Source organism: Trachemys scripta, chromosome 22 (assembly GCF_013100865.1).
Source record: "Trachemys scripta elegans isolate TJP31775 chromosome 22, CAS_Tse_1.0, whole genome shotgun sequence".
In the NCBI taxonomy this organism is placed as follows: domain Eukaryota; kingdom Metazoa; phylum Chordata; order Testudines; family Emydidae; genus Trachemys; species Trachemys scripta.
Genome location: NC_048319.1, coordinates 1259432 through 1273225, shown reverse-complemented (window position 1 = coordinate 1273225; position 13794 = coordinate 1259432). Strand labels below are relative to the sequence as shown.

At 63.4% G+C, this 13794-nt stretch overlaps 1 protein-coding gene across 3 annotated transcripts in view; it reads right to left on the bottom strand.

Moving 5' to 3' along the window:
- Nucleotides 1–1117: 1117 nt before the first annotated feature.
- The window catches only part of PIK3R2 (phosphoinositide-3-kinase regulatory subunit 2), a 32801-nt gene continuing 20124 nt past the window's right edge, over nucleotides 1118–13794 (bottom strand). The window contains exons 3-16 of one of the 3 annotated variants that reach the window (XM_034755184.1): nucleotides 10495–10587; nucleotides 9764–9826; nucleotides 8438–8569; nucleotides 8065–8266; nucleotides 7212–7297; nucleotides 6668–6773; nucleotides 6314–6412; nucleotides 5658–5838; nucleotides 4723–4848; nucleotides 4158–4300; nucleotides 3697–3873; nucleotides 3261–3332; nucleotides 2409–2579; nucleotides 1118–2197 (exon numbers count right to left, since the gene is read on the bottom strand). In XM_034755184.1, coding sequence (XP_034611075.1) covers nucleotides 2005–2197; nucleotides 2409–2579; nucleotides 3261–3332; nucleotides 3697–3873; nucleotides 4158–4300; nucleotides 4723–4848; nucleotides 5658–5838; nucleotides 6314–6412; nucleotides 6668–6773; nucleotides 7212–7297; nucleotides 8065–8266; nucleotides 8438–8569; nucleotides 9764–9826; nucleotides 10495–10587 — 1844 coding nt within the window. In that variant the 3' untranslated portion in view covers nucleotides 1118–2004. Of the gene's footprint in view, nucleotides 2198–2408; nucleotides 2580–3260; nucleotides 3333–3696; nucleotides 3874–4157; nucleotides 4301–4722; nucleotides 4849–5657; nucleotides 5839–6313; nucleotides 6413–6667; nucleotides 6774–7211; nucleotides 7298–8064; nucleotides 8267–8437; nucleotides 8570–9763; nucleotides 9859–10494; nucleotides 10588–13794 lie in introns of those variants that run through there. The other 2 variants (XM_034755185.1, XM_034755186.1) reach the window with 2 other exon arrangements.

Sequence of the window (13794 nt, the reverse complement as noted above, 5' to 3'; positions counted from 1 at the left end):
AGGTGAGACCAGAGACCCATGCTCACACCGCCACACGTAGGGCCACATCAGCTCCCGCAATTCCCAGCGCCACGAGCGCCCGAGGCTGCCGCACTTGGCTCCACCCACACTGGAGACAGCCCAAGCGTTTACCGAGAGAGGAAACCAGGCCAGAGCAGCAGGGCACGAACAGCAGAGCCGATGGTGCAGGCATGGGAAGGGCGGGGGGAGTCACGTGGTCGTGACAACGAAGAGCGTCCAAGCCTGTGCCACGCCCCAGTGTCGCCCACACACGGTATGCACACCCCGCCCCAGCAGATCACACACGTGCTCCCGACACTGTCAGCTGAGATCTCCCACCCTGCTGCTACCGACACAGACCAAGCGTCCACCTCCTGCTGGGACGGAACATGGGGCCTTTGGGGACGGATCAAGGGGGCGAGTGGCACCTCCCCAGAGCTGGGCAGGCACAGTGCTGAGTGGAGAGAGCTGTGGGATCCTGAGCATCACCCCTCCACCCCCCTGGCGCTGCCAGCCATGCTGGGGCAGAGGGGCAGACGCTGCCAGGTGCTGGTGCCCACTGATGCCCGACACGGAGGGAGAGGTACCACATCCCGCCCAGAAAGCTTCCCAAACCATTTTGCTCTGTCTCACCCGGTAGGTAACACTGGCCCCCTCCCCTGCCCCACATGGTCAGACCCATGCCCTGCACTGCTGCCTGGCCTCAGGCACCATCAGGAAACACACAGCAATTCTCCTGCTCCCTCGTACTAAAACAGACACGACTGGAAATATTACAGAAATCCCCAGCTCCTTCCCCAGAGCTCAGCTCTGTGCCGGCTCCGTACAGTACTCAGGAGTAGAAGTGCTTCAGAAACAGTTGGCTCCGCATACATCGTTCTACCTCACGCATATACATTGCTCCATGCTGAGGCCCCAGGGCTGGAGGGGCATGGCCTAGTCCCACCCTTCCCTTGCAGAGAGGGCCTCCGTCTGCATAGGGCTCGCAGCGTGTCTGACATTCCAGCCACCTCTGGCTTCCCGTTCTCCCTGGCCCAGGGATGCGCTCCGTCTGTCGCTGCCAGAGGGGTGCATGTCGTAACAAGGGTTCTGCATACGAACGGGCACTAGCAAGCAGTTGATTATAAGATAACCGTATTTACATGGCTACAGTGAGCTCTGACCAGTGACACGGAGGAGACTCCCCAGAAGCAATGGACAAGCACAGCTGTGCATCCCCCAGATGCAGCCCAGGGAAGCACTGGTACCAACATGGATTTCACAGCTTAGCTGGCACAACCAAGGCGAGGCAGGTGGGTTAGTAACGAACTAATCTAACGGAGCCTCCCCTGCAAGCCACACCCAGGGGTTACATGGAACATCTGGCATCTCTGCCAAGGAGCCAGCGTGCCGTGCCCTCACCAACCCCTTCAATGATCAAGTTCCCCCTTTTCTAGCTCTCTCTCTGGGAGAGGCTGGCACCCCTCAGACCAAAGGCCGGCGCTCACTCCAGGATTACTGAAGGGAAGGGAAAGGAGAGAACGGTTTTAGCAACGACCACTTGTGGTTCAGGAGAGAGCGCTGCCCGCCCCTTCCCAGCAGGGCTGGTCCCACCGGAGCAGGGGTAGCACCTCAGTTATAACGCGAGACGTGGCCGCTGGGTTGGCGACCCCATGGCACACACAGGAACTAGGAACCGAGCTGTACAGAGACACACAGCGGGGGGAGGGGGAGCAAAAACACCCCCGGGGAACTGCGAAGGGAGAGATGAAGCCCCCCCATAGCAATTAGCCTGCGACTGGACTCCTCCTCGGAAAGGTTGAAGTCACAAACGGCTTTTACACCCCAAGCCGACGGCCCAGCATTGCCTCCCCATCGGCCAGCGTCCAGCTGGGTTTCTACTGCTGAGCGAGCGGGACACCAGGAACAGGTCACGACATCCCCCAGGCTCTGGGGGGCAGACAAGGGACAGAGCCAGAGCCTGGGGAGGAGGTGGAAGCAGCCATTGTGCCCTGCGTCAGTGGCTCATCTGGCAGGTGGCTGGGAGAGGACCGGGTAAGCCAGCGTGACATTCAGGGAGTCGTTGTGCTGCACCAGGGACATGTGTTTGTAATGCAGAACCAGGTCCTTCAGGGATGCGTACAGGTTGTAGGGCTCGGCAAAGCCGTAACCGGTCACCGTCTTGTAGATCACACAGTGCTTGGTGTCGCCGTCCACCCTGTCGGGGAAGCAGAACCGCACAAGTCACTGGGGCTGCCACCAGGAGATGGGGACATGAGCCGCCAGGGACCCCTCCCGCAAGCCAGGCAAGACGAGAGCGGCCCCCACTCCCCGCCTCGCAGGGGCAGCCCCCCTCCACTCCCCCAGGGCTGGGGCTGGCAGTGGGAGGGAGAACCGCGGTGGCCCTGCAAGAGGGGAAAGGAACTCACACCACAGAGCAGGCGTAGCAGCCCTTCTGACTGCTCTCGCGGATCAGGAACGTGCCGTCGCGCTTGCCACACAGCATCTCCTCCGCCTGCACACGGTTGATTTTCCCCACGTACCAGGTGCGCTCCTCATGGTGCGGCAGCTCCTCCTCGTCGTCCATCATGGAGTACTGGCTGCAAGGCAAGCCCGGGGCTGAGCAGACCCTTCCCCCGCAGGGTGTGTGCCCGCTGCTGGGGGAAGCTAGGCCAGTTCCACTCACCTCCCCCCCCCACCCCCATCCCCCACACAGCTCCGTCGCTATGCAGGAGCCCCCAGCCTAGAGTGGTGCCTCCCCAGCGCCAGCACCTTCCCAAATACCCCTCTGGGCCTTTGAACCTTCCCCATGGCTCAGTCCCCAGCCCCCTGCTCCACCGGGCACATGAGGCATGCAGGGGGCTCTCACGGTAACCTGAGGGAGGCTGACAGCCTCAGGGCCTGGTATCAGCTTTGAGCCTGCAGCCCTCAGACCCTGCCACGGAGGCACCTTCAGTGCTGACACAAGCCCCTGAAACATGGGCAGCTGCATCACGTCTCGATTTCCAGTGAGAAGGAGCTCGACAGCCAGCCTGGGGCGAGCACAGGGCTGGGGACTGCGAGCTCCTGGTCCCAGCCATTGTCTGGCTGCACGTCCCTGCCCCACTCTGCTTCTCAGTTCCCCCTTCTGTAACACGGTGCCGGGGGTGGCCGTGTGTGCAGGGCTCTGCACTGCAATAGCAGAGGGAGGCCTCGCGGGGGAAGCAATGCTCGGGCGACTCCACTCAAACCTAGGCCAGGCCGGAAGGACTCCGAGCAGCTCGCAGCGCTGGGACACTTACTCCTCGGTCTCGTTCTTGATGCCCAGCCATTCGTTGATTTTCTTCTGCCGGGCCCCTTTCTGCGTCAGCCACCTGGGGGAGGAAGACGAGAACTGAGCGATTTGCAGGGCTGGGAGAGGAGCAGCTTTTCATCCCGGCCTCCTTCACAAATTGATCCAGCAGGGGGCAGCATCCCCCACGGAATGAGCCAAGCAGGCAGGATCGGGGCCCAGGCCGGGGATGCTGCAGGGCCATGCCCCTTGAGCCACAGGGCGGGTGCACCGGGGCCACAGCCCCCAACACGGCTGGAGGCCCAGCCGGGAGCCAGCAAGCAGCAAGGACAGATCACGACTGGGGCTACGGAGGCGATGGCAGGGCCCAGGGGCTGTTTCTTCCGTCACTCCCAGGCCGGAGCCGGGAGCCGGGGCAGGGAGAAGGGGCCGGCAGCGGCACCTACACCAGGTACTGGTCCCGGAGCTTGCGCAGCTGCATGAGGTCCGGCTTGAGGCTGTTCATGCGCTTGTCGATCTCCCGGTTCTCCGAGGCCTGTTTCTTCAGGTCCTGCTCCAGCTTCATCTTGCTGTCGTGGATCTCGGTGACGCGCGACTTCAGCTTCTCGGAGTTCATCAGGATCCTGGGGGGGAGGGCACAGGAGTTACGGGCTGGAGAGGGGAACCTGGGCCCGATGCTGGAGCCAAAGGGGAAGGGCTGCCGGGCAGCTGGAGCCGGCTGGCGGAGGGGGGAAGGACTGGGGGCAGCTGCAGCATGGTAGGGCTGCTGGGTGACAGGAAAGTCACGCAAGCAGTTTGCCTTGCAAAGGAACTAGCCCTGCTCCGTTCAGGCCCCGCCCGTCCCCGAGGCTGGGGCGGAGATTGCCCTGAGGCCTGTGCCCCTGGCAGCGCCAGGCTACGCCCTCACCGCTGCACCTCCTTCTCATTGCCCTCCCGCCGGAAGCGCTCGATGTACTCCTTGCTGCACCTCTCCTGCGTCTGGCACTGCTCCTCAAAGATCTTGATGGTTTCGTTGAAGGCCTCAATCGCCGTCCTTTTCATCTGCAGCTCCTGGGGAGAGCGGGCACGCCGAGTGAGCCGAGGATCGGGGCCCAGCCCAGTCCCCTGCCTTCCCAGCAACACCCCAACCCCACTCCACCCCGGGCTGTCCAGCAATGGTCTGATCCCCAGCCCAGCCCTCCCAGCCTGAACCTTCCTCGGAGGTCCTACAGCCCCTCACTTTGCTGATTCCTCCCCCTTCACCAGCAAGCTGGGTATCTGCACCCCAGCGCGGCTCTCCCAGGGCTCTCCAGGGCCCATATCACCTACAGAGCAGGGAAAGCTGGCCAGAGCTCAGGCCACACTGGCAACGAGGAGCCGTGCAGGGTAACACCCCTGCGCTGGCTGGAGTGTTGGGCAGAACGGCAGTGGAGGAGGGGACATGTGTGGCCCCGGGGTACCAGTGAGGGGGTGGGCGCGTGGCCCCGGGGTACCTGTGAGGTGCGCGTATACTCCTCGTACAGCAAGTCGTACTCCCGGCTCTTGTCCTGGTATTGCTGGTGATAGACCTTCAGCTGCTCCCCCACAGCCTCCACGCTGTCCTCCTTCACCAGCTGGTCCTGCCACACAGAAGGCCCCAGGACGAGTCAGAGCTGGGCACTGCTGCACTCTCGCTGCAGGACATGGAGCAGGCCCACCATGCCAGCACTGCCCAGGAGTGAGAGGGCCATAGGTAGAGGGAAGGAGGTGGGGCAGGGCCAGGATCGGGGGAGCTCCCGGGGCACCAGGAATGATGAGACACTGCAGGGCAACGTGGGGCCCTGTGCCCGGCTGCGCCAAGCCCCGCCTCTTCTGTGGACAGGACAGAATTACCTTGCAGTGGGAGGCACCCAGAGGCCCCAATAGGCAGCCCCGGGGCATAGGGCCTGCCCACATATCCCTGCTTGCACCCCTCAGCAGCCTGGCCCAGCCACCTGCCCTACCTGTGACGTGGCCCCTGCTGACCGGCGTCCCACTATCCAGGCCATGCTCTTGCCCAGGGGATGGTTTGGGCAGCCCCAGCTCCTCCATCCTGGCCACAGCCCCTTGGACGTCAGCGTCAGGCTGGGGCTGAGCCCCCCGCGGCTCAGGGGATGCAGCTGGGCCGGGAGGAGCACGTCCCAGGACACCATGCAAACGTGGCTCCCCTTTCCCCTGGCCGGCTCCCTGGCCAAAGAGCGTCCTCTGGGCAGCCGGGCCTCACACACGCCAGGGAGGCAGAAGGGTCCACTGCCAGCTCAGCCAGGGACCTGGAATCCAGCATTGGCCTGTTCCCGGGCCCTGGGCACGCCCCCTTGCCATAGGCATGGCTGGCCCCTGTGCTCACACAGACGGCGCTCAGCGTGGGAAACGGCCACAGGGTTCAGAACATCCCCCCGCCCAGCCTGACCTGCTGGTACTTGGAGATGGGGTAGAGCAGCTTGCTGTCCAGCTTGGCGTTGTACTGGGCCAGCGACTCATGCCGGTAATGGTTGATGAGCTCCACCACGGAGCCGAAGGTCAGGGGCTCCGAGAAGCCGTACTTCCCCTCCCGGTGGAAGATCTTGATCAGCTTGTTGTTGCCCCCTTTCCTGCGGAGCGGAAGTGGGGCAGGGAACGCGCTCAGCGCCAGGCAGAGCCCGCCTTGTCACACCCCCCGGGGGCCATGGCAGGGCTCGGAGCACCCAGCACTAGCCTAGCCGATGGGCGTCTCCTCAGTCCGGCACCAGGGAGTGATGGAGGCTTCGCACGGGACAAGGACGAACCTCCGCCCCCGCACATGCACACACTGCATCATTCCCCCCCAGCCCCTCACAGACACCGGGGGAGCGGGCGAGCCTGTCTGGTCTGGAAGCTGGCAGGCTATCGGGGCTGCAGCCCTGCCTCCACGCTGGGACTCAGAGCAGCACGAGCTTGGGGACACATGGGGCTCAGGGTCCTAGTCCTGGGGCAGTGAAGCACCAGACAGAGAGTGTACAGCGGGCAGAGCCTGGCCAGCCGCCCGGCTCTACCTAGGGGTACGGCTAGCGGCCCTGCTGCCCCAGCCCAGCCTCAGGGCGCACGTACCTCAGCGTGAGCGTGTACTCCCCCTGGATCTTACTGGAGGCGTCGCGGACCAGGAAGGTGCCGTCCGGCGTGTCGCGCAGCTTCTCGTTTACCTCCTCCCTGGGGAGCGGACAGGGCACAAGTGGTCACGGCCGCCAGGGTACGACCCAGAGAACCCACCTCACCCGTGGGGGGCTGGAGCGTAGGGATTAGTCAATCTCACCCTGCCCGACCCCAGCCCTGCCCCACACATCCCCAAACAGCTCCCTCCCCCGCAGTTAGCAGCTCCCGGGGGTCTAACAGCTACCCAGGGGCGGTGGGGGGCGCTCTCGCTGGCCCGCTGCCCAGGGGAACGCGGTGTGAAGAGCCTGGTACCTGGAAATGTCGCCCCAGTACCACTCCGCCTCCTGCAGGGGCGCGCTGCTCCCATTGGCCAGGCTGGCTCCACCGGGCTTCGGCTTTGAGGGCTTCGGAGGCAGAGCTGCAAGAAAGCTGGGTGAGCACTGGGGCCCCGCTCCGGCCAGGATCTGCTCGCCACCAGCCCCAGAACCGCACCCCACGCCCTGCTTTCGGGCTGCCCTGGCACAGCTCCAAACGGGCGCCAAACCGCATTGGTGCTGGGCATGCCGAAGGTGCCACCTCGAGAGCCCCGAAGCAGCGTCCTCCAGCAGCACCCATTCCCGAGTGCCCCCCCAAGCGTCTCTCAGCGCGCCGGAGAGACCGTCTCTGCGCCCAGACCAACTCGGGCCAGTTCAGTGAGTGCCCCGCGCGGTGCCCGTTCTGTGACAGGGCTGACGGGAACGAGCCAAACACACAGCCCTGGTGGGAGGCTGAACGGCCACCTCCTCCCTAAGCCACCCAGGAAGTGACCAGCAGCCTGGAAGGACCCCAGGGCATTGCAGCTTGTGGGGCTCAGTACCTGGTGGCACTTGTTCCGGCTCCGAGTCCTTGGCCTGCAGAAGCGTCTCCAGGAAGAGCCCTGAGAAATCGGGGCTCAGCTCTGCACTGCAGGGAGACAGGGACCAGAAATCAGCACCTGGGAGAGATGCCAACAGACCCAGGAAGGAGGCATGGCGGCAGGTGCTGGGCTGTAACCTGAGCCAGAGGGGGGCGGGGGTTCATTGCTCTGGGGTGCGCTCTCAGATGAGCAGCGCAGCATGCTGCATTATCCAGACAGCCTGTAACCCTGGGGTGGAGAGGGGAGGGAACTTCATTCTACTGCTCCCAGCTCACCGAGCCTGGCCTACAGCTAGCAAAGTGCAAGCTCCTTGATAGACAGACGCAGGGTCTTCCCCACTTTCTAGTCCCATCTCTGCCCGCAGCCTGTGGCCCCAGCTCTCCACTCTGGGGGTGAACAGGAACCCAGCTGCGGGGTGGAGCTGCCAGAGGCCATGGGGAGGTACCGGCTGTTACGGTTTGGGCTTTGCGCCCACTGCTCACAGCCCTGCTGGAGATGAGCTGCTGATAAGTCAGGGTCTCTTTACAGACCACCAGCGAGGGGCTGACCCCATTCGTCTACCCTTGATGCCGGTGCAGGAGGCAGCGCAGTCTGGGTGTGATGGGGTTAGGTCAGGGGTCACTGCCTGCAAAGCATCACCATGCAGGGGGTCGAATACAGGGCCCTCAGCTGCACTCCGGGCTCCTGCACACCCCTAGCTCAGACACCCGGCCCGTGGCAGCTGGCAGGCCGGCTTCTGGGCAGAGCACCACCAGCCATGTCTTGCTCTCGCCCATCTGCCCACTGGTGAGACGCAAGCCCCCAGTCCACGTACCTGGTGCCAGGTAGCCGGAGCAGCAGAGGGCCGAAGATCTCGCCCAGGGCCCGAGGGTGGAGTCCGTTGCTCTCGGCCTGCTGGGACACCTTTTCCAGGTGGTGGAGCAGGAACTGCAAGGTGAGCAGGTTCTGGAGAGGGACCGCAGGAGACTCCAGCGCCAGCAGCAGCTGCTTCCTGCAGCTCTCTGGCTGCGGGATCTCTGGAGAGAAGCAAGACACACGCTGGAAGGGCAGGGGCCAGGCCTACCTCACGCTCCAGCACTGTAACCCACCTGCCTCTGGTGCACCGGGGTTAATGCCCTGGAGCCCATCAGTGCCCTCCCCCGCTTCCTGCCCGTTAGCTTCCCCTCCCCCTGCAGCCCAGCCCTTACCCTGCAGGAGGCGCAGGATCTCGCCATGCACCAACGCCGGGACCACGGGAGCAGGCAGGTCTTGCAGGAAGCCCCGCAGCGCCTCGCCCAGGGAATGCACGTCGAGCGGCTCCACGTCGCCCAGCACCCAATCTGCACAGAGCAAACAGACCCTCACAACGGCAGCCCCCGGCGGCTCCCTGGCCAGCTCAGCTTTAGAGGATGTGCCCAGAGTTTCCCCAGCGCGGAACGTGGGGGCACAAGAGGCCCCAGAATCCACAGCAGCGGCTGCTGCTGCTGGGGCACAACAAGGAGGTGGCATATGGGAGGGGTCTGTTTCAGGGCCTGGCGCAGGGCAGAGCTGCCAAGGACAGACACACTCTCCGATTCCCATCCCCAGCGGCTCCCCGGCATCCAGGCCTCGCTCTGCGACACAGACAGCAGCAGCGCCGCCCCAGCCCGGATAGGAGCCCCGCAAATTCCACGCGGCCCAGTGCAACTCCACTGGCATGAGCACAAACGCTCGCTCCTCTACTCACTCCCAGCAGAGAGCCCCAGAGCCTGGCTTTGCTTGGCAGGGAGCGGGCATCAGGCAGGCCAGAGACTCCCTGCTCCAGCTGGTTTAGGGCCTTTGCGTTTTTAGACCTCTACACAAGGAGGATCAGGCAGCCCTGGGGAAACACAGCAGCAGCAGCGACCCCCAGGAGGCTGCACCCCAGTCCGGGGGAGAGCAGGGAACCATCTCCCTGAACCTGGACCCCGAGGGCCCAGCCAAGAGGGCAGCCGGCACAGCGAGATCAGCTGCCATTGCTGCTCATTTCCTGCACATGCAGCTAATGAGCAAATGGCGTCATGAGCCGGGAACCCGAGTGACACGGCTGAGCTGATCCCTGGGACAGCCTGGAGCTGAGGAAGCAGCATTTAGCCCTTTGCCAGGGCAGCGTGGGAGCATGGCCATCAACACAGAGTTGGCTGGGGAGGGGACAGGGCCCACCACGCTCAGTGTGTAGCAGGAGAGCCAGGAGGAACTGGCTTGCGACATCAGTTCCAGGCCCTGTGACCAATGAGCAGAACTCGTGTCCACCATGTTCCCTTGCACAAGGCTCCTCCTCCTCCTGCCAAGCTGCAGGAAAGTGCAACTGCCGTGAAAGCGACACTTGTGTGCAATTACACCAACACAGCAAGATGGGCCTGTCCTCTCCCATGCAGCCGACTGCTGGGAGTTACAACTTGCTGAGGACAGTAGACAAGCTTGGCCTGGATTTCATTACTGCTGGCGCTGTCACATCCACTAATCTCATCCATCTGACCCAGCTCGCCTCCCCTCCGTACAGAACTGGTTCTTACCGGTCTTCAGTGCTTGTCTCAACTCCGAGCCAGACGTCCTGTATAACATCTCACTGTCTAAGCCTGTGGGAAGTGCAGGACGGTTTATGTTAGCTCTGTGAATAGAGGCAGCCACTTCAGCAGTGCTGATAATCTCTGAGCTGCAGCCACAGCAGTTATTAACCCAACGCAAGCTCCATTCCCTGCCCACCAGCCACGTCCCAGCAGATCAGGGCTTCAGAGTCACATCAGCTGCACCAGGGCTAACCGGCCTCCGATCGGGCTGTTTTAACAGACTCTAGAGACAGAGCGTTTGCCGTTTTCCTGAGGTGAGGGCCCAATCTGTTGGGTCCCTGACCACTAGGAAACCCAGCCTAAGTTCTGGCCTCCAAACTAGCCACACGCCAGCCCTGGACTAGCATAGGATTCCTGGGCCAGCGGTTGCCAAGTTGGGCCAAGGGTCAGTGCCTGGACATGCTGCGTATAGCTAGGCACATGGCCACAGTCCCATGGCGAGTTCACGCTGTGGTGGCACCAGCTGGGCTGCCAGGGCGCAGACCCGCCCTGGTAACGAGCCTGACAGGATGTCCGGCTCCCTGACGCCTGCCGGGCATTCCCAGCACAGCTTTCCAGCGGCTAAGCGGAGTCGCTGTGCCTGGAGGGAGCCTGGCAGAGAAGGGGTTAATAATGGATGCTGCCCATTTGCTCACACGGGGGCTCAGGACCCCAATCCCCTCCCCTCCCTCTCTCACCTTTCTTCTCAATGGCTTCCACCAGCCTGAGCAGAAGCGGGGGCGCGACTTCAGGGGGGGTGAACTGCTCCGCCAGGTCCGGGAGGAGCCAACCTGATGGAGAGAGCAGGGGAGAGGGGGCAGTTAGAGCCCACGTCGCACCCAACAGCCAGAGGCTCCACCGAGGCCGCAGGACTAATTCTGACCGCACGGCTTGCTTCTAACCCACGGCAGCGGCTTGGTGGGCCCGCAGCCAGTGGGGGGCCGACCCGACGCTCCAGCACCCAGGAGCAGGTCGGCAGCTGGCTCCTTCAGCAGGGACTCCGCAAGCCAAGGTGCCGCAGCCCACCCAGTGCCCCGGAGAGAGGGAGCTTCTCATCCTGCCTGTCCAGGGCCTGGCACAACCAGGCCCTGATCCTGGCTGTCCTTGTGCTAGCAGCAAGCCAGGGGCCTGGGAGGTGCCCCGCTGGAGACCTGATGGAGGGCTGGGGGAAGGATGGCAGGGAGGGCCCCTGGGGGGGATTTGCACACTGCGGGGCTGGTGCTCAGGGGAGGGCTAAGTTACTTTCCACTCCGGGCAGGCTGACTGGGGCGGAGGGAGGAGAGAGGGGCCATGTGGAGCCAGAGCTGCTGGCCGAGGGCAATGCTACAAATCTTTTGCAAGCAGGGATAGAATTTCCTGAGGCTCAGGTGTTTAGGAAGCGGTGGCGCACCCCGTGACAGAACCGAACTGGGCACGACACTCAGAGGAACCAGACCCACCACGTCGCCCACCGAGCACAGCCCAGGCTGGGCCTGGGTCAAACCCCAGGTTTGTGTCTCTCCCGCTAGCCAGGGCTCACTGGTGGGAAGTTTTAAACTAGCAAAATTCTGCGATGGCAGGAGGGAGGGGGATGTTCCGGGGGGAGGATAAAACCCTCCCCATCTTCACTCCTTAGAGCCACGCGCCCCCGTCCCAGCCAAGGGGAGGAAAGACTCATGAATTCCTGCCAGACTGACCCAGCCAGGCACAGGAAGGGTTAATGCAGTATCCAAACCTTCCAGGCCCGGATCTAGGGCCTGGCCCTGGCTGCTAAGGGGGGCTTGGCGGAACTGGGGAGGGGGGAGGAGCTGGCTGCAGGGAGCCAGGCTTAATCCTCAGCTCCAGAGAGAATGCCATGTCAGCACATTCCTGCCCTTGATTGCTTGTTAAACATGGAAACTGGCCCTTTGCCTCCCCCAGGCAGCAGCGCCAGTGTCCCCGTAGGAGCTGCTACCCAGCACTCCCTGCAGAGACCCGGGCCCAAGTCCCCCCTCACCCTTCCCAGCGGCTGGAGGATCAGTCGGGGACCCCCACCCCCTGCCCTAACCGCAGATACCAACTGAGCATATGACTGTTGCACACACCAAGGCTTGAAATCTAACCAGGGTGAGCTAGTCAGTGCAGAGTTTTCTCCTCTGCTTTCTCTCGCTCTGCTCCAGCTCCAGGCTAGGGCTGCACTGCGGGGTTCCAAGACCGTCCCTAACCCTGCTTAGTGTCTGCATCGTAGCTCGCAGGAGTCTGTGCTCGGCAGGCGGGCCAGGAACCCCTGCTCGAGTGCTGCACGCCAATCGCAAGGCCTGCTGGGTACGCAGAGGGGTCACACCAGGCCAACTTGCCAGGACCCAGAGAACTGATGTCTAGAACCCTCCTCCTCAGGGAGGAAGCAGGGCCCACAGATATTACAGGTCTCAGCGTGAAATCCCCAAGCACGCTGGGCCCTGCAGCGTCTGCTGGACAGCCCGGCCACCTCAGAGACGCAAGCAGAAGGCTGCTGAATCGCAGGCCCCGCGGCTGCGTGGCACAGCCATTCCAGGGCCAAACAGCGAGTTATTGTAGCGATTCGTCCTTCACATGGGCAGGGCTCTGTGCTGGGAACAAGGCTGGTTACAGATGAAGAACACGGTCACTATTTGGGAGCAAGCCCATCACAGTCGCTGACTCAGAACCTGGGTGTGTCAGGATGCTGCCAGACCCGAACACGCTTCCACAGGCTCCCAGCTCGCCCAGACTACGTGGGCTAGTGCTTGGCTTCACCGTCTATTACCGTTCCGAGCGCCGTGAACAGCTCGCAGAGCTCCCTGGCTCCTCACTCCCGTGCCTGGGAAGCAACAGGGCTAGAAATGGGAGATTTAGACCCATGGGAAAGATGTAGGGCATTAAAGCACTGCCTGCCTTCCCTCAGTGCATCCACACGCTGCTGGCACCAACCCAGCCTCGGCCCCCGGCCAGGGTCCCTGGCAGTCCCAGACAAGCTAGTGTGTTCTGTGCAGGAATGCTAAGCCATGCCCATTAGTGTGCCGTCCAGACTACAACCTGGGGCTACTGCAGAAACGCTTCCAGGGCAAGGCCTCAGCTCCTCGCCTGTGAGATGCAGGCAGACCCAGCGACTCACCACACGTTCCCGGCTACAAGCTCTGATGCTCGGGGCTGCATTCACTGGAGCTAGGCAGGGTCAGAGTGGGGCTCGTCTCTCTGGCCCTCCTGGGCACCACGGGCTCCCTGCATTCAGCTGAAGCAGTCACCAGGTAGGTCCAGAGCTGCAGCGTCACCCCGAGCCCAAGCTACACAAGGCTGCTCACATTGGAGTCCCTCCAGGCTGTGGGTCCTGGCTGGCTGAGGACCTGCCTCCCGCAGCCATGAGCACTGCTGCAAGGGGGGGGGGGGCACTTCCACATACAGTCCCTAGCCAGAAACGTTCACACACGGCCTGCCAGGGCATAGCCACACCCGAGCCCGCTGAGCCCTGGCATTCACCTGGCACAGGGCAGCTGCCACCAGTTGCCCATTTCAGACGCTGAGCCCTCGCCCCAGACCAGGAATGGCTTGTGACCCTTCAGTTTTAGGGCCAGGAGGGGAGAGAGAGGGGTCGCCCCCGACCATGCCCACTGTGTGCCCAGGAAAGGGGTCAGCGCAGCTCTCCACTGCTCAGCACTGCGTCTTGGCAGGGCTCTTTGTAAGGGGCTAGTTCAGTCCAGGAGGGCACCGGGGTCCTGCCAGCTGCCTATGGCTTCCTCATCCTCTTCCCTCGCTGGACCCCCACCTTCCCCTCCTCCTCAATCTCTCTCCCCACACCACCTTCTTCCCCTCCTCCTCCCCCCACACCGCCTCCCTCCCCACACTGGACCCCCATCTTCCTCCTCTTCCTACCCCTACACCGCCTCCCCCCGCTGGACCCCCACCTTCCTCCTCCTCCTCCCCCCACACCACCTTCCCCTTCCCCTCCTCCCTCCCCGCTGGATCCCCACCTTCCTTGTCGTCCTCCTCCCCCCCCCCACGCCCCCCCCCCCCCCCCCCCCCCC